Source organism: Helianthus annuus, chromosome 3 (assembly GCF_002127325.2).
Source record: "Helianthus annuus cultivar XRQ/B chromosome 3, HanXRQr2.0-SUNRISE, whole genome shotgun sequence".
NCBI lineage: Eukaryota > Viridiplantae > Streptophyta > Magnoliopsida > Asterales > Asteraceae > Helianthus > Helianthus annuus.
The window spans coordinates 142,578,140-142,605,860 of NC_035435.2; the positions used below are offsets into that span (position 1 = coordinate 142,578,140).

Sequence of the window (27,721 nt, forward strand, 5' to 3'; positions counted from 1 at the left end):
GGTTAGTTAATGCGGGTCGCGAGCCTTCTGCAATTACGCGTCCTGATATGAGAACTCAGGCGACCCGCGACCAAGATGCAGGAACCTTTAACGCGGGCCGCGTGGGACACACAGTAACGGAAAACATGGGTAGCTTCAATGATTTGGCTTGTAGACGAACTTGTGAGCAATCAATGAAGCATGGGCGCCCTCTACTTGACCCCTAGCACCTCTGGACACTTGTTGATCATCCATGAGCAATGTAGGATGTGTTGTGATGATCTTGTGCACCAAACTTTACTATAAAAGGCCATGCTTGGTTCACAAATGAAACACACCTCAAAACACATTCTCTGATCATTCCTGGAGCTCACAAGCTTTCTTCTAACATTCCTAAGTCGTGCACAAGTCTTTGTAAGTATGCCAAACCTTCTATGGCTTTGTTTTTGCTTAGATTAGCCTAAAAGTCAATCCGTCGTAACTAACGATTGACTTTGCGATAAATCACGAATGGTCCAGTGAATTGTCGAATCAAAAGTAGTTATGTGTTGGTATTTATGTGGGTAATAAACCCCTAAAAGGGTTCCCCCTGATCACCACTCTAACTAGTTCAAATGTCGAGTCAAACGTATACTTAAAAAGTCAACAGAAAGCCATTTTTGCGATTATTGCATAATCTGTAATATAGATGATATGAAACCTGTTTGAACACTTATAAAACATGATATTAAGTATATAAACTTGTCTAAGCTCGTTTGATTCGGCCATTTGCTATATTGACCTGGTTCGGAGCCGAATGTCGCAAAAGTTTGACTTTTGCTTTGACTTCAGTTCTGACCCGTTTTAGTACAATGTAGATATGCCTTAGGACTCTCTTAGGACCAGGTCACGTGATGGTATCACCCTCTGTGACCGGTTCGTTGTTTGTCCGAGTCTTTTACGCCTTTCCGTTAATTGCTTAAAAGTTGACCGTAACGCCCTTTTCAAAATAAAACGAGTATTTTGGACACGTGAAGGGGCCATAACCTTTATTACTAAATTCTAAGCATGTCCCTAAAGTTTCACGCCAATCCGAGGTCTAGAATAGGAGTTATGCTAAATAGCGCAATTAAGAAACTTTTGTAATAAACGGCGCGATTAGCATAACGCCTACCTAAACCAAGATTTCGTCACCAGACCTTTTACTCACTATTGTAAAATAATATTTTGGGATTTTTAAAGATTTTTAATTAATTTTAACCTGCTCATAACCTGCGGTTATGGCTAAGGTTCGGTAAATACCGAATATGCCCTTTTCGGCCAAAACTTGAGTTCTACAAGGTCTTTTGACCCGATTCCAGTTGCTACTGATTTTAAATAATAAATAAAGTATTTTGGACTTTATAAACTGAACGGGAAACTCAGATTTTCTGTAGAACTCAGAAAGCCTTTTAAAAGTCTTTAAAATGACCGAAAAACCCCTACAGGGCGTATAATGAACTTAAACTCGTTACGGGCATCACGGAAGGTATCCTACTGATACCACAACCTCTTTAAGGCATATTGACTTGAGAAACAAGTGTAGGACTCTTACAGTTACCCGTTGCGCCTATTGCGCGCACGGTTCGGCTTATGTAACTAGTTTACATAAATTAGCCGATACGGGTCAAACCATATTATTTTGACCCCAAAATCCAAAGTGTGAATATTAAACCCATATAAAACAAGTCTTCGAACTTGTTGGGTCAGAATCACATTCCATTCTCGGTTTTCGCCTTTCACGCAATTAAACCGTATCTATCCTTTGAAACTGATCGGTCTAGGCTACGGCTAATATAAAGACCCGTTAGGATTCTAATAGGTTATTTTAAAACCTTCGTTCCAGAATAGGAGCCCCAGTAAAAGATATCTGTGATTTAATCAATTAAGGACAATACTTGCAAAGGTAAATACTTTTAACTTATTTTCCGTATTACGGGCTTGGGTTACGGTATATATAAAATACCGCTTGATCGAGCATCAAATCTTCTATCGTTTGGTGGTTAATTGAATAATTTGATTGGCTCGTTTAAACAGTCTTGTTACTTAAAAGCCTTTGGGGGGTTAATGACCATGTCCCGGATATCCTAGGCATCATTTTACGAAATGGCCACGACCTCGACATCCGGGTGTAGGCGTACACCCGGCATTATGTCTATATTAATAAAAGACGTAACCGTTGGTTTACCCACCTCGGTTTTACGCAAAGTGGTGTGTCTATTGATCTTTAACCCGGACTAGATCCGGGCTACTGAACGCAAAGAAGGAACATTTAATTCGTTCACAAGTATAATATTAAATAATTCTCCCAAGTTATAAAAGAGTTTGTGCCTTGTGCATTCAAATCAATTTTAATAAACATTTTACAAAAGTGTCGGTTGAATGTATTTACCAGTGTAAACTGACGTATTTTCCCCAAAAAGATTAAGTGCAGGTACTAAACGTAATCGGCTGGCTATAGCTCCTTAGCATCCCAAAGAGTCTCGCAAGCTTTTGATGCCATGTCTGTTGAACAATATTTTTATTATTATTTGATCCCCTGTGGATACCATTCGACTACTTGTGATACATTCGATATTACAATCAATGGTTGAATTATTTTATCTTTATGCTTCCGCTGTGCATTCATATAATTGTGTGGTTTGACTATATTGTTGCCAACTACGTCACGGTAATCCCCCACCGGGCCCACCGGTGAGACACGTGGAAACCGGGGTGTGACAAAAACCGACAGGTAAACCAAGACATGACCTTTCCCAAGGACTATCTAAAGCAATTCGCCGGGTAAGACCTACCAATAGCCCCTCACTTCCTAGGTATTAGGACTAGTAGAACACAATGACTTAGCAAATTATTACCAATTACTTCTAGGGGTTATTGGCCAATTATCCCTAAAGAGTTAAGGTTTTCTAACGTGATATAGACACTCGCCGAAATCCTAAACCCTAATATGACTATGTTGTGATATAGACCGTCACTAAGAATCATATGAAGCAAATAATAACAATAAACCAAATCAAAGCACGCATATACATCAAACCATTAAACCAAACCGTTTACTAAACACAATTAGTCCATAAAAATCATGCAATCAATAAAACCGGTAAAATCTTTACATCAATCCATTCATCAAGTCTAGGTAGCTTAAATGTTTAGCCAAGCATACTAAAACGTGAAAACAAAACAAAGATGTCTAACAACGAATTCATCATAACAAGTTTCAAAGAAAGAAATCGACAAAACAAGGGATTAGAAAACCCGATAGATCCTTCGATTCTTCGCCCTTGACTCGTACCGATGATTCCAAAGCCTTGAGATCTCCGATTGTGCGCCAAGAATGCTCCAAGATTGCTCAAAGAAGTCCCCAAAATCGACACTATCTTGTGCGACCCTGTGATGCCGTGTTCTCCAACCTCTGCTGCCGTGATATGTTGAAAATAAATAGGCCCAATCAAATGCAAAGCAATTCACCCATTCGAAATTATGCATGGCTGGGACATCAAGTTTTTTGGGCGGCCCACTTCGCGTTTCAATCGTCTCATCTTTTTAACGGCCTAAGTCAACTAGCCATTTAGTTCCTTTATAGCCCATCTAGAAGATTAATTTTGCAAGTCCATCAAGCAATCTTTAAATATTCAATATTTCAATTTCTATACCTGCATTACATTTAGACAGACAATTAAGTTTGAGTAATAATACAACTATTAAGTTTTTAAACTCATTTAATTGCATTAATTAATCAAGCTCTTGTGTTAAAATGGTTGTGGAGGTATAGGAGCGAGAGCAATGCTTTGTGGAAAAAGGTTGTAGATGCGGTCCACTCATCTGCTCGCAATTGGGATCTTTATCCAGTTCAAACTAGGTACAAAGGGGGTTGGTATAATATTGTGAAATGGGGAAAGCAATCGAAGGTGGCTGATGTCGGCTTTAATAGCCTTATTAGAGCTGATATTGGAAATGGTGATTTGATTCGATTTTGGATGGATCCTTGGTTATGCGGGCAACCATTAAAGGTGTGTTTTCCTAATCTTTACAGACTTGAAACTGACAAACATTGTAAGGTGTCGGATCGGGTATTGAAGGCGGGAAGTGCTAGGAGTTTTGGGTGGAAATGGCGGCGCGATCCGACATCTTTAGAAGAAACTTTGGAATTGACGGATTGTATTAATATGCTTACGACTGTGAAGCTTTCTGAAAAGAAAGATTCATGGTCGTGGCATGGTATCGGTTCAGAGTTCACAGTGGCAAATGTAAAAGATTGGATTACTTCGACAGACATATCAGTTACGGCGGCTCAATTTGACTGGTGTAAGTGGTTACCTTTGAAATGCAATGTTTTTATGTGGAGAGCGATGCTTGAAAGACTACCGACCAAAGCAGCTTTGATCAAGAGGAACATCCAAGTGGAGAATAATTTGTGCATATTTTGTGAAGATAACGAGGAGACTGCAGAGCACATTTTTACAGGTTGCGTGTTTTCAACTTTATTGTGGCAGTTTATAGCAAAATGGTGCAGGTTTCCGGTTCTATATATTTGCGACTTGAAGGATCTCACGGGTCTTTATAATAACATGAGACTCAATGCGGCGACAAAGAATATGGTTCAAGGTTTGATGATTATAGGGTGTTGGAGAATATGGAAGGCTCGGAATGATCGCATATTTAATAACAAGAGTACAAAAATTGCGGAGATCATTTCGGATGTGAAGGCGTACGGCTTTTTATGGTACAAACATAGGAATAGAAATATAACATGTACTTGGGAAAAATGGTGTAAATGTGATATGATGTAAGGTTTTGGGCCGTTTGGTCTCCGCCTTGGGGATCAAACGTGTCGTTTCTTTTTAATGAAGTTTAATTTTCAAAAAAAAAAATCTCATCTCCTTTAATATTTAATCATGATATCAATGTTTACTCATTTTAATTATCACAATTTATCTTTTTAGCTGAACCATTTTATTCGTTTGCACTTGAAACCTTTAATTTGTTTATATAAACCAGAAACGGGTAGATTTTAATAAAACACAGCCCTATTGCCACTCAAAAGTGTAGGAATATTGATATAAAAATATGTATATTTTAGACCACATCAACAATCATCATCATCATCAACTGCAGCAGATCATTCACAATCATCATTTAGTCATAACTCAGATAAAAAAACATTAGTAAAAATCAAAAAGAAAAACAAACATAATCATATATATCACATTACCATGATCAAGGAAAACCACATATCCCCAGAATTTTTTTTGAAAGTGGGACAGAGAGAGCTTCAATTTTCTGTTATCCTTTATGAACAAATGCCGAGTATTGAGAAGAAGGGGTTTGAGGGAGAGATACATTAGAAATGTGGTTTGAAAATACAAAAGTAGAGAACACGTTTATATAAGAAGATAATTGACAGAAGTGAGTGAGTGCCATGCATTAATTGAAAATTACATATCCCCATGCATTTTGAATTTCAAATTACGCGCAATTTCAAAACAGCTGCTGCTAGGTATACATTTGCCAAAGGCAGCATCTGCTACTTTCTTATAGAAGAGCAGTGATTTGCCGTTTGGAATGTGGGCCAGACCATTTGAATACACAAGACAGTTGTCTGAAATCAAATTAAAGTGATTTATATATTAGGCTTTATGATGTAATAATGAGATAAGAAACGCATTGTTGGACATGCTCTCTAGCTGACACATCAGCTTTTCTTATGTCACTTGGATTTCTCCTTCTATAGAAAGTATAAATAGATTTTGCCTAAATTAAGATAAAAAGTAATCTTAATCATAGTTAAGATAAATATTTAGAAAAGATGAGTTGTTACAATCTTATTTATTTATTTTCTAAGTAATCTTAATCATTTATTTTTCAAACTAATATTTAATATAAATATTTAGAAAAAAAGATGAGTTGTTAAAATCTTATTTAGGGTATAACGAGTGGTTAATCACTTGAGAGTGGTAAACTTAAAAATCAACCAATCAGAGTGTGTCACGTCAATCAGTGAAAATTGTTTAAACTATGCTGAAAAGTGTTGGCAATGGTTAAACACTTGCTGAAGTGGTAAACTTTTTTTTTTAATTTAAGATAAAATGGAAAAAACATCAAACTTTTATAAATAAAAAATCTAAGTTTAAAAAAAAAAACTAAAATTACAAGGCCATCCATGGAGATTGAGTTTGTTTAGTGAAAATGGAAATGAATTTGTTTAATTTATAAAGTTAAAAATTGAATTTTAATGTCAACGGCTATATAGCCGCTTGAATCATCTTTCCCGAGCGGCATTTGGTCCCCGATCGATGTTGAAACCGAGCGGCAAAGTGGGGTAGGCGGCGGTGTTCCCGTGCGGCAAACCCCTTTGCCGCATCACTCTGTATCCCCCTTATTTATTTTCTTTCTTTACAGTCGCACACGTATATTTCTATATTTCATCCCCCAATTTTTTAAATGTTATAACTTTTTTATTTGACATTATTTTTTTTATAAAACTTTCACTATAAAATCGAGCGTCTTTTTATCTTTAATTTGATTACCATATTGATATGTAAAATATGACAATTAAAAAATCCACAAAAATGTGTTGTATTTCTATATTGTATAGCATTTTTGTGCTGAGTATTATATTTTTTACTAATTTTTTTGTGTTGAATTTTTTTGTCTTAAAATTTTTTTTTCTAGATTTTTTTACAAGATTTATTGTGATGAATTTTTTTTGTGCTATATTTTTTGTACTATATTTTTGGTGCTATATTCTTTGTATTGGATTTTTTTTATTTTCTTGTGTAGAAAACAAAAGGGGTGTCACATGTCATTTTTACACTCTTACTTATAAACACCAAAATGTTTTAGTAACAAAATGCTCTCCCTTCCTACTTATAAAAAGTGACACATGTCATTATCACAATTCTTCTTAGATTACTTAGGTAAAATCCACTTTTTAGTGGATCATACGCCTATTTTTAATAACAAATTGATGTATGAATTAAAGATTATAGAAGAATCAAAATTTGTTGGCATTAATTTTGTTTATTGTTAACTAGGTTATAACCCCGTGTATTACACGAGTTGAATACAAAATAATTAAAAAAAAAACCCACGGTCAAGGAGGAAGTGCCAGACAGCTGTCTGACACTATTCTCGACCATGACCTTCTACACAAAGTTAACCAATAAAAGGAAAGTTTTTTTAAAATAAATGAGCTAAAGGCGTATATTAGTAAAGTTGAAGATTTAAAAGTAATATACAAAATAATTAAAACTAAAAATAGTCACGGCTAACAAGAAAGTATGCCTGCCACAAAAATAGAGACTAAATCTTATATTAGCAAAATGATTTGAAAATAAAATACAAAATATTTAAAATAAAAAGAAAAGCGACAGCCAGCGAGAATTCCCAACCATAACTTTTAAGAGCATGTATAAGGGGGTAGGGGTGGTTATCACTCACCACTCATTTATCACTCACAATATCCAATCAATTTTCACCATGTTATTAACCATTATTCCATCACTCACAACACCAACAATAAACCCTCACACCCCCTCACATTCTTCCATTTATCACGCGTCAATTTTATCACAGAAACCATTTATCACTCGTTAATTTTGTAGGGTGACGGTGGTTTGTTTGTTTGTTTCACGCATGGAAGAAAAGTATAACGTGCAAAAAAGCCACCGCTCCGGTGGCCTAATATCATGCTTCAAGGCAAATGAAATGATCTTTATACTTGAAAAGAATCCTTTATTTTAATCTGAATAAACCATATAATAATCTTTTAGGTAAAAAAATTATAAATACCTTTACTTTATAGAAGAAAATAGTCACTCATTTTGGTAATTAACATTTAATTAGCATTTATTTTTATTTTAATCATGTCAGTTTGGTATTTAAAGATTTTTTCTTCATGTTAAATTATTAAATTCATGCAGAAGAAGTTGCAAGGACTCGGCTTAGATGAAGAGTCCCCGGGCATGTTAAACTATAAAAAAAAAAATAGTTTTCGAGAAATTATATATATGTCGAGTGAGGTTCCTATAAAAATACTTTTTTCGTAAGAAATGTGAGAAGGCATAGAAATTGACATATAAGTATCATGTGTTGAACTTAGGCATGATGTTTTGAGTTATTTTGGCAATAAAAAACAACAAACATAACAATTTAAAACACAATGCAATGTATTATATGCATGAAATTTAAAACACAACTAAAACATACTACTTAACACTTAAAACATACCACTTAACGTTCGGCATGGTGTTTTGAGTTTTAAGCCTATGATTCATTGCACTGTGTTTTAAATTGTTATTTTTCGTGTTTTTTTTTTCCAAAACAACCTAAAACATCATGTCTAAGTACAACACATAATGACTATATGTCAATTCCTATGCTTTCTCACACTTCTCACGAAAAATGTTATTTTTACAAGAACCTAAGACTATGTCAAATATCACAACTTTACGGATATTTATAACAGGATACATGAATATCAATATAATAAAAAAATAATGTTCAAATAGTAAACGTATGTCAGCGGTGGAGTACCGGTCAATCTTTAAGTACCGTCTGATGATCCCCATGTTCCCGAATGATGAAACTTGTCCAGTCTGCCGTAAAGCATACCTGGATAAATACGGGGAGCATGTGTTACACTGTAGAAAGTTGTCGGGTTTAAGTATCGCCATGACTTTGTTCAAGACACGTTAATGGATATTCTCAGACGAGCAGAGATCTTGGCAAAGAAAGAGGCACCGGTTAATTTTTTTACAGACCCGACGGAAGGGAGGTCCATCCTACGCCTGGCTGACGTGCTAGTTTCAGAAGGGGATGGCGGCACTACTCCCGGCTGACGTGCTAGTTTCAGAAGAGGATGAGCGCGCTGTTTGTTGCTCGTCTACCCGCTATTCTTATGTAAAGGCTCGAGAGTAGCTACTCTGATCTTCATAGCAACAAATACAATAAACGATAAATTATGGAAAAGATAATTAACAGTTGAGTTCAGTTAAAGAGTATCGGAACCACAATTAAACTATTTATTGCACTAACTTAAATTTTAATCAACAAAATAATGATTTTATATATGATCCTTGTGGTCACAATATCAAATGATTCATACCCATACGAACATGTCATTAAAATAAACTGTAGTAATAAAATAAAACTGAACGCCGGCGACAGAAAAGGTAGGGTTGCACATGGTTACCACCATATCACATTGTGCCCACTACAGCCTGCAAATCTCGATACAATAACCATATTTAAATCCTCCGTTCTCTTGAATTGTTTTTTCAAGGACTGCATGGTTTATTAATTACACAAAAGGGTCAAGAATATTTTTTATACCACCGGAAATAGATATACAAGATATTATTGAATAATGAATATTTTATTTTTCTATTGTAATTTGTAAATATTTTGTTTGTTTCTCCGAGCTATAAACGTTAGTGGCGGATCTAGACCAATAGTTCAGGGGTAATATTCGAAACAAAAATTATTATACTTGATACAATGTAAACACAACAAAAATAAAAACACGATAAAAAGATTGCTAACAAGACTTTGTTTTTTTTCATCTTCTAAGTTCCAAGTACCATAATTTTAGGAAAAACAAATTTAAACTATAATCAATTGCACATAAAGTCATAAACCCTAATTACCACATGCGTCTCCAAATATATTAAAAAAATTGGCCCTCGGCAAGATAAAAAAATACCGAGCCCTACTTGCTAAATAAATCAATTGATATATATCTCTATATAATAAAAATTGTTATTCAAATATAAAAAAAAATTGAGAACTATCCCAATATATATATAGGACTCCATACGAACCGAATGAACACGAATAAGTCCTTGTTCGTGTTTGTTTGTTAAGAAATATATGTGTTTACGAACTGTTCATGAACGCTTACCGAACGAGATTTTATGTTCGTGTTTGCTAGTTAAGGAAATAAACTTGTTCGTGTTCGTTTGTGTTTGTTTGTTAGTTTTAGGCAACGAATGAAAACGAACGACGATGAACACAAATGAGCAAAAACTAATGTCCATGAACACAAATGGAAACAAACGAACACAAACAAACGTTTCTTAAACAAAATATATAAATACATTGACACTTATTAAATATTTTATTTGTCGGAATTTTGAAGTATTTAAATAAAATATAAAAGCTAAAAACACTAATGAACTATCGAACACAAACGAACATGTTACCAAACGTTCACGAACATAAATGAACGAACGCGCGCTCTGTTCATGTTTGTTCATTTAACTAAACGATCGAAATTTCTTGTTTGTGTTTGTTTGTTTAATAAACGAACGAACACAAATGAACTTTCCGCCGAACGGTTCACGAACTGTTCGCCGAAACTTTGGTTCGTTTGCAGCCCTATACATATATATATAGTGAAAATGTAAAATACAATATCCCTTAACGTAAGATACGTACGATATAGTGAAATCGCATGTTATACAAAAGCATGTTGGAAATCGCATATTGGTTTTTTGATGAAATCGTATGTTGTTTTTTTAGCAATTTCGCATGTTGGTAAATATGATGAAATCGCATGGTATATAAAGCAATTTTGTATGTTGGTTTTTCAGCATAAATCACATGTTCAAAATTGAATTCGCACCAAATCACATGTTCAAACCAAAAGTCACCTAACGGGTTCTGATAAGTTGGTCTATTGGTTAGTCACTTGGTTTCTCTCTTTGAGGTCTCAAGTTCAACTCTCACTAGCATCACTTTGAAGGACATTGATGGTGACAATGAAGTTTAGAACTAGGACTCTCTAGAGATCGTCAATTTGAAACCAAGCCTAACCGGGTTTTATCGCAGTAAAAATGAGAAACATCCCAATATGTTCAATTTATTTTCATTCACATTGGCCTATGTCAGGGGCATATGTCGCCCAGGGTAAGAACTCGATATGGGAAAGTCATCGCGGAGCTAGCTTGGTCGGGTAGCGGCATCCGAAGCAAGATCACTCCGGCAGTTGAGAGGACCGTGCACTATCCCCACTATGTCACATTCAATTTATTTTCATTCACATTGGCCCATAATTGCACCTTTATGGATTCAGCCCACACGATGAACTAAATTGCATTTTTTTTTTTTTTGAAAATAAAATAAACTTAGCAATTAGCTTTTCTTACTCGAACCCTAGTACCAAATTACCAGCCGCCACCTTAAAACTCTTCTCTCTGAACAGTCTCGAACCCTAAAAAAAATAACCATCTACATACTCAAATCACCAGATTTCGTTTTCTGGTTATCACACACAACTCAAACGTCTTTTTCTTTAACCACGAGCGTGTTGGGCTATTGAGGAGAGGTAACATAATTTTTTTTTCAGGGATAGCAGAATCGAAAAAACGTTAAAAAGTAGAAAAATTTGTATTTCCGGCGAAAGGTTGAGAGGTAGCTGGGGCTACCCCTGCCACTGTGACAGATCCGCCCCTGATAAACATTGCCAATGTTGATCAACAAAAGGGACTAGTGGGTTCATAAAGGTATACAAAAGAAAACCATATATGGGGATGGTACATGATCTATCTTCTAATTGTTGCGACGAGGATGTGGGGAGGATCCTTGTGAGCGATTATTTACCTCCTCAGAACCTTGATGGCTTCGAGCTAAGGTATGTTTGTTTTGAGCGTGGGCTATACTATCTTCATAATCTCCTCAACACACAACAAAGAGTTCTTCATCGAGACATCAAAAGCTCAAACTTCTTAAATCATAAGAAAGCGACTGCTAAAGTTTCTGATTATGGTTTATTAGAAGCATGCTCAACTAACCAACAATATTCATATTCTCTATCGAATGTTGTAGGTAACACTGAGTATCGTGGTCTGCTATATTAGGGATGAGCTTTTGATAAATGATATTTACTCTTTTGGAGTAGTTTTATTTGAAAGTTCTGTGTGGGAGACTATTGTTATTACGAGTTTTACATTTTTAGTGGTTTCATGAAACAAAAACGGTGTTCCCAGTTTGGGACCTATTGCAGGATAACACGAACAACAACACCTCTAACAAACCTTCTTCCACCATTATAACAACCATCTAATAATGAGAAAAAGGAGTAAAATCTTCTAAATAATGGTAGGATGGTGGTCCTTTTTGTCTTTGTTCATCAAGTAATTCAACAAAAGTGCGTGTATCTGTGGGATGATCATTGGGCCGGTTTCTAAGTGAGCTTTGATAAATGGTATGTTGGTATTATCCAAACACCCCCATACTCTTCAAAAGTCATTACAAAATCAGATGAATAGGCTCTCCAAACACCCACAAACAGTAAACACACTCAAAAAATGAGTAACCTCTTGAACAATGTAATCGTCATTTCAATAATCGTGAGTATGATTTCATTTGTGGCTTACACGATTTCAGTAAGTAACTGTGACTCGTAAGAAATCGAAGCAGGATCCGACTTCTAATGGGCCGGTGCCGGAGATGGAGCCGACGCCGGAAATGGTTATACCAGTGAACGATAATGTGATGACTTGGATCAGCCGGAATTCTCAAGTTTCACAAGTGATGAACTTGGATGGAAAACTTGGAACTCTGATAATGTGATTATATCTTTGACAGATATGATTGTGGAAGACTTGGTTAAAGAAGACTTGGTTGAAGAATACACAACAAATCACTTTGGCAGCTTTACTCTTTATTGTTTCCACGATTTCTGCAACACATTTTCAATCAGAATTTTCTCAACATGGTTCATGAAGGAAGTTCTTTAGATTTATCTCATTTGAAGCCCAAGGTTTTTGCAAATATGATGAGACTTCGTGGTACTGGGGTCGATGCTCCTTTATTTGGACACATGATTGTTCAAGATGAAGAACCTCTATTTCCACACTCACCTGCAATTGAAACTGATCCTGCTGTGGATGCTCCTTTATTTGGACACACTTTTGGAGTAGTTTTATTTGAAAGAGTGAGCTTTTGATAAATGGTATTTACTCTTTTGAAGTAGTTTTATTTGAAAGTTTTGTGTGGAAGCCTATTGTTATTACGAGTTTTACATTTTTAGTTGTTTCATTAAAACAAAAAGTGTAGAGATAAAAAAATAGTGTTGCATGTAAAAAAGTTACCATGATGAGTCAGAGAAGAAAAGGATATTACATGTCAGGATGTAAATGAAGATTTAGGGTTTTTTTTTTTTTCTATTTGCAAAATGATGTATAAATATAGATTATTGAGGTAGAGATTTATGAAGGCAATTGGTTTTGTTTACCATATAATTGATACCTCTTATATTTGATTTTAGTGTTTCCAAGTATAAAAATGAGATGATTCACTGAGAATTACACACAGAACTAATGTAGTAAAAAGAACACTATAAATCATATTAATATCACATCAAACTGATACAGAATATAAAGGGTAGTCGCCAACAAACTCGAACCAAATCCGGTTTTATACCCAAACCAAACCCAATTTGCAAACCGGTTTGCTTGAACCCGGTTTGGACCTCAAACAAACAGTCTGGTTGAAACTGGTTTGTAATCATATACTGATATACTTTGAAACCAGTCAAACCCGAATTAACCGTACAGTTGAAATATGTAACCCTATAATTTGTTCAAACTGGTTCGGGTGTAACTGGTCAAATTAGGTTTTGTTCAAACCTGGTTTCAAACTGGTCAAACCCGATCTTTCCCCTCAAAAACAGACTTCACCCGAACCAGTTTGAACAAAGACCCAATTTGAGCATCTTTGGCCCGACCCAAACCGGTTTGGCCCCAAAACTTATTTAGGCACCTCAACCTCTAGAAGTGAGTTTCCCAATATAGTAAATCACAATATCCTGTGTACCAACTATATGATAAAGAAGATATGACTCGAGTTTGTTAGTTGGGCTAGTTTTTGATAGACTCAAATCTGAAACCTTGAAAGTCCATTACTCATCCAGAAAGATGCTTTTTTGTTGGGTCTCCATTTGGACATGAAGATCATTTTGTGCACATGCAACCCTGAAAACTATATTGAGATGAGGAATCTAAGTAACACTAATATGACATGTCAAATGGTTTACATATAGTAAAATTTGTGCTCAGCTGTGTGGGGTCTTCACCACTAATGCATATCTTTAGATCTTTAGATAGTGTCTCAACGATCATTTAGAGGTTCCATTGATCGGGAGTCAAGACTCCCTAAGATTATCTACATTCACAATCTAACACAACCCAACCTTAAATAAAAAAAGAAGATATTTTCTTTCCCTTCCACCTACACAACCCAACCCAACTCTATTTTTTATACACATTCACAACCTAACCTAACCTAAATATTTATTAAATAATTGTAGCATATGGTTACTTTTTATAGTACCAAAAAATAACAATAACAATATTAAAAATAATTATTTTATTTCGAAACAAAGAAAAGTTATATATTTTCAATATAAAAATAAAAAAAAAACTTAAACCGTCAATATTTATGTTATATTAAAAAAATGTTTTTTTGAACGAAGTCCATTTTAAATAAAATTTATAGAGTAGTGTTTAAAAAAAACTTCAAGAAATATTGTGTATTTAGTCTTTTTTTTTTTTAAAGTTAAATATTACAAGTTATTTGAGTTATTAAATTAGTGAGGTATTGGTAGTTAAAAAGAAAATTAAAAGATGACACCAGTTGAATTTAGACAAGTGGCAAAAGTAACTAAAAAACCTCTTGCAACCTTAGGTTGCCTCAACGACCAAATTGAGGCTTTAAAGCCCATTTACCATTTATTCTAATAAGTTTTCACAACCCAACCTAAGATTTGTCTCGACTAGGCTAATGAGTTCATGAAAGAATGGAACTAGCGATACTAAGTTTGTGCCAAACTGTGTGGGGTCTTGACTACTACTCTTTGGTCCCATTGATCGGGAATGATAGGCTGACCCTCGACAGCATTTAAGGGCGCCACACTATCACAAGACGTCTACGTGACACTAAGGTCACATATACAAGAAACAAGGCTTCCCCTGAGATGCATACTGGTACACAAGTATCCTCTCATCACCCTCAATGCAAAAGTGTATGTGAGGTACCAAATTATCATGTTTGCATTGTATCAACCTTGATACAATTTTTTGTGCAATGGTTTACCGTTGGCTTAAAAGAAGACTTTCACCAATAAATCTAAATAAATAAATAAAACAAAGCTGTTACATTCTTAGTATAGTTGCAATTGTTTAAATAGTGATTTATTAGTTTAATAGCACAATTTAAGTTGCTCAAAATGAGCTGTTACGAATAAGATACAGCCATAAAAGGAACAAGAAAAGAATGATACATCGTATTTTCTTTCTTTTTTTCTTTTCCTTTGTAAAGTGTGTGGGAGTTGCTCCCAGTTTATATATTCACAAACATCAACCTACATTTAACAGCATTGATTCAAGTTTCACACACTTTCTACCTGCTAAAACACCTCTCTCTCTATATCTGTGTCAGCTATATTAAAAATCCCGAAATATCCACACTGTCAAAACGAACAAAAAGATATCATCTCAGGATCGCCAAAATGCCACAACATCATTACTATACAACGATCGATCTTGAATCTCCAAATTAGCAACATGCCAATTCACAAGGCACGACTGGATGCATTTACACAAAACAAGCGCAACCGGAAAAATCCACCACTCACTTTCCTCCCTGCATCAAAACACCACCCAAAATTAACACAAACAACACTTCTTGTGTTTCATTAAAGAAAAATACACAAGACTGCCAAAGTTTGCTCACATGTTCCATGGCTGAAAGTCTGGGAATTTAGTACTGTGTTGACTGTAGTAGTGAACATAACCGCACATAAAGGCAACCACCTGAAAGAAAACAAATCACGAAATTGTATTAGTGAAAATTTAGACATTACTAAGGTTCCTACTTGAGGATTTATGTTATTTTTAGGATACATACCACATTAACAAAGGATGTCATGTTCCAGAGAGCATACATACGAGCTAGACCTGCAGAACGTCTCGGTCCTTGACTAAACAGAGCGTTAATCCCAGCTGGAAACGAAAGCAATATCCCAAGTGGCAATATGAAGACAACAAGAAACACGTCCACAAATGAAATCGAGTATAACTGGAGTAAGGTAAGTAAAACTAAAATAAAATCTCCTAGTAGCAGCATCGAGATCACCAACCCAACAAGATCCTGCACCAACAACCAACAACTCGTGTTCAGACATTTATTAGCTATTAAGCACACCAAACACCTACACATAACGAGAGAGCTAGAAAAAAACCTGATGACCAACTGGTTTTGTGTTGTGGATAATGAAAGAGAGGGGAAAGAATATATCTCTCTTTTCGTTGAAGACTTGCAAACTGTTAAGATCTAAAATCCTACCATAACTCCCCTTTTGTATTGTATTCTTTTCAGAGTTTCTGGGTTGAATTAAGCTTGTATACTCTGTTGCTTCATTCGTTGGACCGTCATCATTACTGACAGAAAGAGAAGATACCGTATGATCATTAGCATCGATGATATGGAGTTTCTTATATAAAACATATTTATGAAATACATTCGCTTACCTTGCATGTTGGTTCTCTTTAGTGGTTGTATCAGTATTCTCAAAGGAAATAAACTCAGGTTCTTCAACAGAAGATACAAGTAGTCCATATTGATAATATTCACGATTTGTAGCCTCAAAAAAAGCAAGATCTACACGTACACCGTAAATCGTTAAAGTAGGATTGGCATACGTTTCTAGCCATTTCACAACACTCCGGAACATAGCTCTGAGTCGACCGCGTCTAACCAACCGCAACTGTGCGTTCAAACCAGCCACAAACCGATACCATATTGTAGGAGGCATAGCCTGATTCATTATATTAGTAATGGTATTATCACTTTGAAGTGAGAAAGGTGACATGTAACTTCCATCACCACCAAACAATAACGACAATGGGAATCTACGATGAAGCTGAGGAGGGAGATCACTTCTCTGTTCATCACCACCAAGAAAAAAGTCCACATAGGCGAGCATTAAATCAGATGTTGCAGCTACCTACACATTTAAGAAATATCCACATTTTCAGATTTTTTTCCTAAAAGAACGAATAAGATTTGGAATAAAGAACTAACCTTAAGTCCTTTATAGAGGGCACGTGACCGACAAGAACGTAAGCAGGCATGGTCGTATTCAGATCTAACATATTCACGTATTCTTTGTAAATTTATCTTTCTTCTCCACTGTTGCCATGACCATGCAAGAGGATAAGCAAGAAAAACAAGAATGCTGTAAATCGATCCCTCCCACCATTGATAAGTGGCTAACGCGTTAATCTCATCAACAAATCTATTAAATGCCCCTTCATATCTGCAGGTTCAATTTATTTATTAATCTTATAGTAATCACCACCATAATATATAAAGAACAGATAAAAGTAAGAAACAAAATAAAGAAAGGAACTTACACAATATCTTTCACTTGCTCAGGAGGTGTATGAGGAAGATGCCAAGGATCGCTGAAAGTGTTTAAACCCATAAAGTGCATTCGATAAACATGACCTTGTGACTCCTCGACTCTGTTAGTTTCCAGAACCTGAAAACCAGTATGTATAACGATTATAATAGGAACATTATTATACTGGCATATAGAAAGTTAGAAACCTCAAAATTAGTAAAAAAATAACCTCATTCAATGATTCTAAGAAAGGGAAAGAATGATCCAAGTGAGATCCTTGTTGAGTAGGAACGGGGCCGGGTGACTCATCAAACCCTACAAATTTCATTCTCGCGACACTAAGCACAAGGGCAAATAGGATGAGAAGGCCCAATAGAAGTAGACCGAACAACCAAGGCCCACCAAATGTGTAAATCAACTCTTCAAGAGCCGTATAACAATTTGGCAAGTGATATCTGTCTGTAACACATTTATAAGGACAGGGTGTCTCGGCTACCCCCCCTGTGACAAATCAGCATTGATGAGTTAAATCAACCTTCATAAATGAATTTCTATAAACGATCATATAAAATCAGCTGTAACTCAATACCTCGAACAGAGACATAAAGAGCACGATGAGGAAGCTCGTTGGATGGACATTGGAAACACAGAGACTGGTCAGATCCCGTCACATTTTTGTAGGTACCAAGAGGGCATTCCTGTAAACACGCATAATAACACAGCTTAACTAATAAACAATGGAAGTGTGTCCCACGTGGGAAAGCACTATACTACCTCACAAAATATCCCGTAAAGCCCTTTAGGGCAAGACTTGCCAGTGACGGTTCCATTTTCCCCAGCACCGTCATCATTTCCACCGAGCCCTCCCCTAAAACAATAGCAAACATTGATGTTATTTATAGACATTATGTAACAAACATTGATCTTAGACATTAAAAAAATCCCTAATAAGGCATTAAATAACTTATTGTCTTCATTTCGTGCCGTTTGTCAAGTTCTATTTTAATTGATAATCCAAATACATGTAAGGTTGAAGTAAAGATCATATTGGAAGTTTAAGTCATTATGTCATTAGGCTTAAATAAACATAAGATTGCTTAATGCTCATAATAATAAACAAAACAACAATACTAAGTTTCTTATCTTAACTTCCACAAATATATTCACTTTTTGCATTTTATTTTTATTTGCTTCTCTTCAGTTCTTAATATTGGTGTTTTCTCCAAAGCCTAGAAAACCCAACCTAAATTTATCATTGAAAACGGTTTTATCTCGAGAACCAAGACCAAACATATGCCTACATTGCTATTAAAGTACAACAATAAAATCATGGACTTTCAAATGGGCAAAAACACTTACTATCAAAATTTAGGAGCAAATATTGTGCTTAACGTTCAAAAAAATAAGATTTTGATAAGTGATTTGAATCATAATCTGTCACATTGAAGTTAAAAAAACAAGTAGAAAGAAATGAGACACAAACCCAATTGATATGTTCCCTTTGACACTAGCAACTGGTTGATACACCTCCCCAGTTGTAATATGTGACCAATGAAAATGGATTCTTCCACCGCCTCCGCCGCCACTCCCATTTGGATTACCATAACCGCCGCCACTTGAAAGAACTCCGGATTCACCAACAGACAGCGAATTCACAAACAAAAGAATCGTGCCGCCAGATCCACCACCCAACAAATTATACGGATTGTTGGCAGTCTTGCCTCCAGAACTTCCTCCATCAGCAGTAAGCAATCCATCAACACTCACACTCGATATCGAATGCTCCAGTGAACCAATTACTACACAATAGATTATAAATTACGCACATAGAAAGATAAATAGCAAGTAAAAAGGTCTAAATGAATGACTTGCACGGTTGCACACACCTAAAACACCACCACCAGCGGTTGAGTCAGCAATGCTATCATTTCCACCTCCACTACCTAGCTGACATGGCAAATCAGCATCACCATACGGAAGACCACCTTCAATGCATGTCCCACCATAACAACCGTATCCACCTGTACCACCGTACCCTCCGCCACTACCAATCCCATTGCTTAATAACTGGCCCCTACCAACACCGCCTGTACAACCTGTAACAAAACACAATTCCCATTTTGAAACATTTAACAAGCCATTTACCGAAACAGAGGAACTTCCGTTAATGCTATATTTCGGTATGTGAGCATACCCATCTCGGATGTACTGACGGTACCCGTGGAGGGAACAGTAACAGTCCTTGACCTATGGAAATGAACAACAGACCCTTTTACAAGGCCTTCAATCAGGATATCTTCAACACGACATATTTGAAGAGTGAAGGCCAAAGAAGCGTTCATATTACAGTCATCAGGTGGATGAAGTAACTCTTCGGGACATTGTGGAAGATCACAATTCAATTTCGGTGTCCTGGTAATCCAACATAATAATATTTCACTGATTTCAATACAAGTAATATTTGGGTTTCATCACATTCATAAGATTACTAAAAGAAAAATCTACTTACACAGCGTTAGTTGTAGCATTTTCTAAGGGGCCACGCAAAATAGAACCTGGACCAACCTTCAAACAAGAAATGTGGTTTTTTTCAGTTTAAATTCAGATGTGACATTGTTAGATCAAAAAAATATATATAAATAAGATTTAAAAAGGATGTAGATATTCACATTGACACTATAAAACAGTGATAGAGCCAATCGTTGTGCTTCAATACAGTCGCCTGGCCCTGACAAATTTAATGAACCTTGGCCACGAACTTCAAGATTTGCGTTAGAATGTATTGTAGAAGATTCCTGAGAAACAAGTGTGCGGTTAGTCACGAGAATTCAATAAAACAAATAGAAAATGGCATATCACATAGTCTTCTGAGTACCTTGAGAACAATCAGATTGCTAGCCTCAAGAACTGAGGTCCCTACATTCCTATCCCCTTCACCGTCAATAACTAACTGTGAATTCCACATCAAAAACATTTTTACAGACATACGCAGAGCACCATAGACCTGTAAATATCAAAAGCGTAGCGTCAATAGGTAAAATGGGTGGGTCGGTTGTGTTCAGATCAAAAGGAGTTTGGTACGAGTCGAAATGAGTTGGTTTAACCTGAAATACTCAAGTCTACATTTATTTATTTTTTTATAACCAATACTGTGTCAAATATGATAGACAACTTTATATCATATAAAAAATTTATGTGTCGATAAAACTATTCAGGTTTAAATATAAAATTTATGTGTTGTTTTTACCTCTTAAAATGGTAAAGCTCTAAACATCGTTTCAATACCTACAATTATAGACAACCATATATCTCCTGATAAAAAATTTAAAAAAAAATGTTTTTGGGAAGCAAGGCAGATCCTAAAGGATGCAAGACTTTTATTCAAAACTTGTATATAACACTAGACAAAAGTTAAGGTTAAAATTGAATAAAGTAGTAGCTTGCCTTTATGATTGAATTACTCATCAACAGCTCTTCTGCAAGTACTTCAAATTCTGATAAAGAATAATGAGCCAACCCAAAGCTCAAGATAGCTCCATCCAGAAGACTAATTTGGCCTTGTACCTAAAAACAAAACATAATAAAATAACAAATAATTATATCGTATGTTCATCCATGATATAAAACACATAAGATATTTCAAACAAACTAAATTTAAAACAGCAAAGAAAAAGAACGTACAAATATGATGCAAACATTATGCATTTGAACATATACTTTACTGACCTGAACACGACTCCAAAGTAAGGGAACTGCAGCCTTAGCACAATTTCGAATGAAAATACTTGTCAAAAGAGGCTGGTATGGGAACTCCATAAAAAGTGTGTCTGTATCAGTTGACATGTTTAAATTGTCAACTATAAGGCTTCGGGGCACAGCATCATAAAAAGTTCCTGCAGCACCCGCATTTGATGGACAGCCAAGACTATTACCACCTGCAAAGCGTATTTAAAAGAAAGATAAGACTCAATGTGGCTAGAAGGCTGCATAAATGATAAATCAACACAAGGGATGTTCATATAGCCTGTGTGGCTGTGACTCACATGAAAAAAGGTTCAAGAAAAGCTCCCTCGGAATCGGCTCAGGTTGTAAATGAACCGAGCTCAACCCAAGGTTGCCATGCTCATTAGCTCGCTCGAATAATTTTAATTAATGTGTATATAGTTGTATACATGTAGAGAGAGTGTTCATTTCAATTTTCAAAACCAATTTATGTTGAGAACCGCATAATACAATTGTCACTTTTGCTTTAAGAGTGATACAAAAGGTGGTTTCATAACTGCGTACCCCACTATCTCATTAAAAAATAAATAAATGGAAAAGGAAACGCATAAAGAAAAGATAAAAGTCGGCAAGCATACGCAAATAAAAGAGAAACGTAAGTCACAAATTATAGGACAGAACAAGACATAAAATTCTTACCATGAACAAAGATTTTAGGGTCTTCATGTCGGCTAAACACATCAGTAGCAATTCTTCCTCCGCCTCCACCACCAAAGCCATTACCTCCACAAGCACTTATTATGCCACTTCCAGTCCTGCACTTCAACACAAGTAGCTCAGATTAAGTCAAACTGTACACACACATTATATGAATTCACCTTATATATATGTCATGTTTAAACACGAAAGATACATGCAGAAATATATGATAAAAGTTGTGTAAAATAGATAATCAAAATAGATATTTAAAATTAACTTGAGGAACATCATCTAGATGTCCACATGGCCAATTCCTCATACACCATACAGATATTCGATAAAGAAACACTCGTTAAGATAATATATGATTTTCCAATAATCTCTCACTGATAAAACTAACAATCCGTGTAAACAGTCGACTATCATGTACACCATCGTCTAATTCTTAAGTAATCTAGTTTACCTACCCTAGTTTACCTATGTATAATTAAATTACACCCACTTAAGCATCACAGTTTGTTTGGAACTTAAAGCATCATAGCTTGCATTACTAGACCTTATACCATTAACACTAGTTTTTTTACTATGGATGCTTCATGGAATAAGGACATAAGGTATTGCCGTATTGGCGCAGAAATTAAAAAACCAACCCCACAAAAACATTACTACATAGAATCCAAATTCTGAGAAACTAGGATAAAATCAAGGCACTTGAGAAAACATTGTTCACCAAGTATGGAATAAAAAGATTCCTCTTTGCTATGGTAGCAATGGTGCTTATAAGCAAGGTTAAGAATCATAAATGTCGTGTTTGATGTGTCATTAAAAGTTTATAACAAGATATTAGATTATCAAGAAGCAGAATAGAGGTAGTGAGTAATTCCCGATAGCAAAAGCTTCTATCATTTAATTTTAGGAAGAAAGAAGTCCATAAATCTTACCACCGCCAGAATTAGCAAGTCAGGGACATCAAGAAAAGTCCAATAATATCATCAAGCTGTTCTAATTTATTATGTTACTTATTAGGTTCAGATAGATGAAAAAAAGCCCTCTTCATAAGACTACTACAATGGAGACATCCACGGTTACAAGATCCTAAGAATGTTTCCTAACAAAGTTCCAATAAAGAAACCCACCAACATAACATATTACTTAGCTATCAATAATTCATGTCCAAAAAGCATAAAACGGGAAAAGAGATCACTTACTAACTACGCAATATATGCAATCTAGATACATTTTACCTTATAAACTGTTCTAAAAAGGAAAGAGAGATTACATCTTATAAGCATTTATGTAGATGCTGCCACCCGAACCACCCCCTCCCCTCGGACTCCCATCTCCACCTACCGCCAATAACCGACCATTCATCTCAACAGTAGCATTAACAACCACCATAATCTTCCCACCGCCACCTCCTCCATAATCCACCTCCTTACTCGTAGTCCCACCTCTACTCCCATAATTCAACGGCCTCAAAAAGCTTGACCACGCATACGCATCGCCACCCCAAACATCATCCGGATCCTGCTTATCATCCACCACACACGCAGCCCCTCTCCCACCATACCCTCCACCCGATCCATCAACCCCCTGAGGCGTCCCACTAGTCTGCTCCGGCGGATCGCCCGCTAAACCAGTGGTATTCACAACCGACCCCTCCGCAAAAACCGCATTCATCGCCACTAACTCAAACGATCCAACCACTATCTGCGCATTCTCGCCTAAACTAAAGTTACCACTAACATTCACCCCGAATTCACAACCGACAACAAACGAACAATTCACAGTCACATTAGGAAGTATATAAAAATTCCCCTTCCCAGCCACATACACATTCCGAGTTAAATTCAAACTAGAAACAACCTTACAAGTAGTATCCAACGAACCTACTCCACCTAAATCATCCTGACAAGAAGCCGACGGAGGATGCGGCGGCGGTGGTGGCGGAGCCGGCGGCGAGTAGTCCTGCCGGAACAACAAATCACTATCATAAGATTCAAAACCACTGACGTCATCCCAATCTGATATCGCAACGATCGATGCAGGTAGGGTTACAACAACAACAAAAGCGATAATAAACGAAATCAGTACGGTTATACGATACAGATGCTCCGCCATTACAGTCTAATCGTTGAAACAGATGAGTCATTACAGCAATTGCATTGGAAAATGGTGAGAAACGATGAAACTGATGTCGAATTTGTCGTGCAATTGAAGTATTTTGGGGGATTTGAAGGTGAAAAGGGGATAAAAGGAAACCCTAGAAGGTGGTTTTCGTTTGAAAAAGGGGAAGTTGGTGTGTGTGTGTTTTTGGTGTTAGTGTGTGAGAGAGAGAGGGGAAAAAGCGGTTTATGGAGAGATGATGAAGAAAGTAAAGTTGCAAGATGAGGAGCGGTTTTCAAATTAATTGATGTTAAACGACTGCGTTTTGGGATTTTGGGGGTTTGCACGTGGGTTAGGAGATGGATGCACACGTGAGAATCTTGGGGAGGAATTTTCAATTTTAAATATCATATATCTTTTGTATCTAAAGTCTAAACTTATTTAATGTATTTACAAATATAATCTCTAAAGTCTAAACTTATTTAATGTATTTACAAATATAATCATCTTTACATCTTTAAATCTACAAATATAATCTCTAAAGTTTAAACTTATTCAATGTATTTACAAATATAACTATCTTTACATCTTTAAATATACGTAAATAGTGAAATTCTTTGTGATAGAGTGAGATTCGGTATATAAAATAAAACATAAAATAGATTTACAACCATATAAATAAAAGTAACAAATAGTGATAGGGTGAGATGCGGTATATAAAATAAAACATAAAATAAGATTTACAATAAAAGTAACAGATATATAGTTGTGAGTTACAAAGTTATATTATGGTACAGGATCGTTTTAATACGGGTAGTGAAAAAAATAACGAAACCGACTCATGTCAGAACCGAAACCAAAAAAATGAATACAAGTACCTATATTTATATTGTTCTGGCGGTATAAGCTAGGGTGTTCATCGAATCGAATAACGAATTTTTGAATTATTCGAATAGAATTTTTTGAATTTTTTTAACCTAAATTCATATTCGATTCGATTAGTATTTGAAACTCGAATTCGAACCAAATTCGATTTAATTCAAATCCACCTTAAACAACTAATTATTTTACTTTCATTTTCTAAAACTACTACAAAATTAATTAATTATCAATATATCAAAACACCAAAATTTAGAAGATAGATTGGTTACTGGTAGCGATTTAAGTTAGGTAAAAATTTAAAAATAAATAGTATAGGCTATTTGTCAGTAGGTTTGGTAATGTTATAAATAATAATCTTATCACTTATGGATGTAGTTCATAAGTTTAGAAGTTATATGTGTGTATATACATATATTAAAAAAGTATATATAAATTAAATTTGAATTTCGAATCGAATTGAAAATCATAAATTCGTATTTTATTCGAATTAAGATTACTAGACTCGAATACAAATCAACTTGAATTCGAACCTTATTAATCGAATTCGAATCGAGTCGAATTTCAAATTTTTCGAATCCGGATCGAATTCTGAACACCACTAGGTATAAGTACGATTTGATTCAGTAAAAATTATACGTATTACAGTAAGTTTGTTCCATTCACTATTGTAACTTTCTTGTTTCACTCTGCTTAATGGAAGTGATTTTCTTATGTTCTCAGTCAACTTTTATTGAAAATCCTTTTATGTATAATTGGAGATTTTGAACATACATATGCAACATATATGCTTGAAAATGTATCAATAGATGAATGACTAAAAGATAGAGATGAACGTCTGGATTAAATTACATCACAAAAAAAGGTAAAACAACTCAATGAATTATAATATTTCTAAATAATTCATTTGGGTTTGTCTATTACGGGATAGGAAAAACGAAGTGTAAAGAATGCCAATATTTTATAAACCTTAATGTATTAGACTATATATATATATATATATATATATATATATATATATATATATATATATGGTTAGGTTCATTTGTGAACACTTCCTATTTGTGAAAAAAACGAACAAATCCTGGCCATAGATCTTCTTCACTAAAAATAAGGGTAGGATTGTCATTTAACTTAATTTCTTTAATTGTAAACAAATTTTAAAATTCATAAATTAAAAGTAGTTACCATAACCGTTTCCTATTTTCATTTAAATTAATTTTTCTAATTGTAAACAAATTTTAATATTGATTAATCAATATCATTTACCGTCACAGGTTCCTATTTACATGTGCTTTTTTATTTTTTTTAATTGTAAACAAATTTTAATTCTTTATGTATACATTTAGTAGTTGTTTGGTGAGTGTTTGTTTTTATACACATGTGTATAGTTGTTGTTAAGTGACTGTTTGTTTTTTATACACATGTGTATAATTGTTGTTCGGTAAACAATTAGTTTTTATAATGGTTATAATATACTAATGTCGACAAGTAAACAAATATGTACATATGTGTATAAAAAACAAACATTCATTTAAACAACCATACAAATTTTTATAAAGAACAAACAGTCACTGAACATCAACTACAAGTATATACACATGTGTATAAAAACTAATTGCTTACGGAACAACAATTATAAACATGTGTATAAAAAACAAACAGTCACTTAACAACAACTATACACATGTGTATAAAAACAAATACTCACCAAACAACTACTAAACGTATACATAAAGAATTAAAATTTGTTTACAACTAAAAAAATAAAAAAAGCACATGTAAATAGGAAATGGTTACGGTAAATGATATTGATTAATCAATATTAAAATTTGTTTACAATTAGAAAAAATAATTTAAATGAAAATAGGAAACGGTTATGGTAACGACTTTTAATCCAAAATCTGTAATATGAGATTTAGGTGGGATCATGATAAAAAAACGGAAATCCTTGTTAGTGGCCTCCAAAAATAAATAATAGAGAATAAAAATTACAACAATGCCCTTATTCGGTTATTATATATCAATTTATTGTTTTAATTAATTTAAAAACCCTTTAAATCCTATAATCAAGATCTCATCATCTAACGGTCAGGATCCGTTCGTTTTTGTTCACAATATAAACATGGTTCACTCTTGATCCCTACCCTATATATATATATATATATATATATATATATATATATATATATATATATATATATATATTCTTATATTAGGTTTGGAGTCGGTATAAAATGTGATTTTGAAATCTGATACTTGATATTACATCAAGGACTGGCTTGAGATATCCCGTTTTGAAGTATCAAGTATGTAGGTTGCAACAATTGTCATGATTCGTGAATAAAATATCTTAATATATATTTAGTTTCATTGAAGTATCGGTGCGGATGCGAGAGGGGGTGCAGTATCTCATGTCCCAGCGGTAGCACCGAACCCTCTATTTCAATATTGCTAAAAAGCAATCCTGATCTTTGTTTTGGTCACCAAGTATCTCGTCTCTCCAACATTCCAGTTTCGACCGTTAATTTAGTTGTTGTTGTGTGTATATATATGCTATAAGGGTGCCCGTGCAATTTGACAGGAAACACAGACCTTGTCAGGGCCTGTATGGTTCGGTCAGTTCAATTATTACCCTCAACCGAAGCCAAAATTGAAGATATTGGCTATTACCCGTTAACTTAGAATAACAATTTTCGGTTCGGTTAGTATAATTTTGGTTAATAGCCAAAACCAAGCTTGGACTAAAATTGTTACTTATAAATACATGAATTTAGGGTTTAAATACATGAAATGGATGTATAAATACTTGAAATGAAAGTATAAATACATGAAATAAAAGTATAAAATATGAAATGCATGAACAGGATGTACAAACGTATAAATACTAATTGTTCGGTTAACTTT

The 27,721-nt window shown here is 34.9% G+C and overlaps 1 protein-coding gene and 1 long non-coding RNA gene across 2 annotated transcripts; one reads left to right on the forward strand and one right to left on the reverse strand.

Moving 5' to 3' along the window:
• The first annotated feature begins 11,135 nt into the window (after positions 1-11,135).
• Positions 11,136-13,163, forward strand: LOC110929844. The gene is made up of 2 exons (XR_004889522.1): positions 11,136-11,632; positions 12,388-13,163. It is a non-coding gene; the product is annotated as an uncharacterized LOC110929844 (long non-coding RNA).
• A 2,098-nt stretch (positions 13,164-15,261) lies between these two features.
• LOC110929845 lies at positions 15,262-24,200 on the reverse strand. Its single transcript, XM_022173034.2, has 20 exons — positions 23,109-24,200; positions 21,830-21,945; positions 21,134-21,342; positions 20,852-20,971; positions 20,283-20,411; positions 20,077-20,202; positions 19,917-19,972; positions 19,602-19,819; positions 19,294-19,503; positions 18,891-19,206; positions 18,182-18,275; positions 17,997-18,105; positions 17,637-17,908; positions 17,418-17,545; positions 17,086-17,320; positions 16,533-17,008; positions 16,244-16,442; positions 15,910-16,152; positions 15,736-15,815; positions 15,262-15,645 (listed from the first exon to the last, which is right to left on the reverse strand). Exons 1-20 carry the CDS (start codon positions 23,948-23,950, stop codon positions 15,498-15,500), a joined length of 4,326 nt encoding a protein of 1,441 aa, XP_022028726.1. The 5' UTR covers positions 23,951-24,200; the 3' UTR covers positions 15,262-15,497.
• Between the last annotated feature and the right edge of the window lie 3,521 nt (positions 24,201-27,721).

Bases quoted from the DNA above. Each gene is read 5' to 3' on its own strand.
- LOC110929845 (XM_022173034.2), bottom strand. From the start codon at position 23,950: ATGGCGGAGCATCTGTATCGTATAACCGTACTGATTTCGTTTATTATC. The intron at 20,972-21,133 runs GTCAGTAAAGTA...TTTTGTTTTTAG, and splicing joins TACTTTGGAGTCGTGTTCAG to GTACAAGGCCAAATTAGTCT. The intron at 19,973-20,076 runs GTGAATATCTAC...TCTTGTTTGAAG, and splicing joins CACTGTTTTATAGTGTCAAT to GTTGGTCCAGGTTCTATTTT.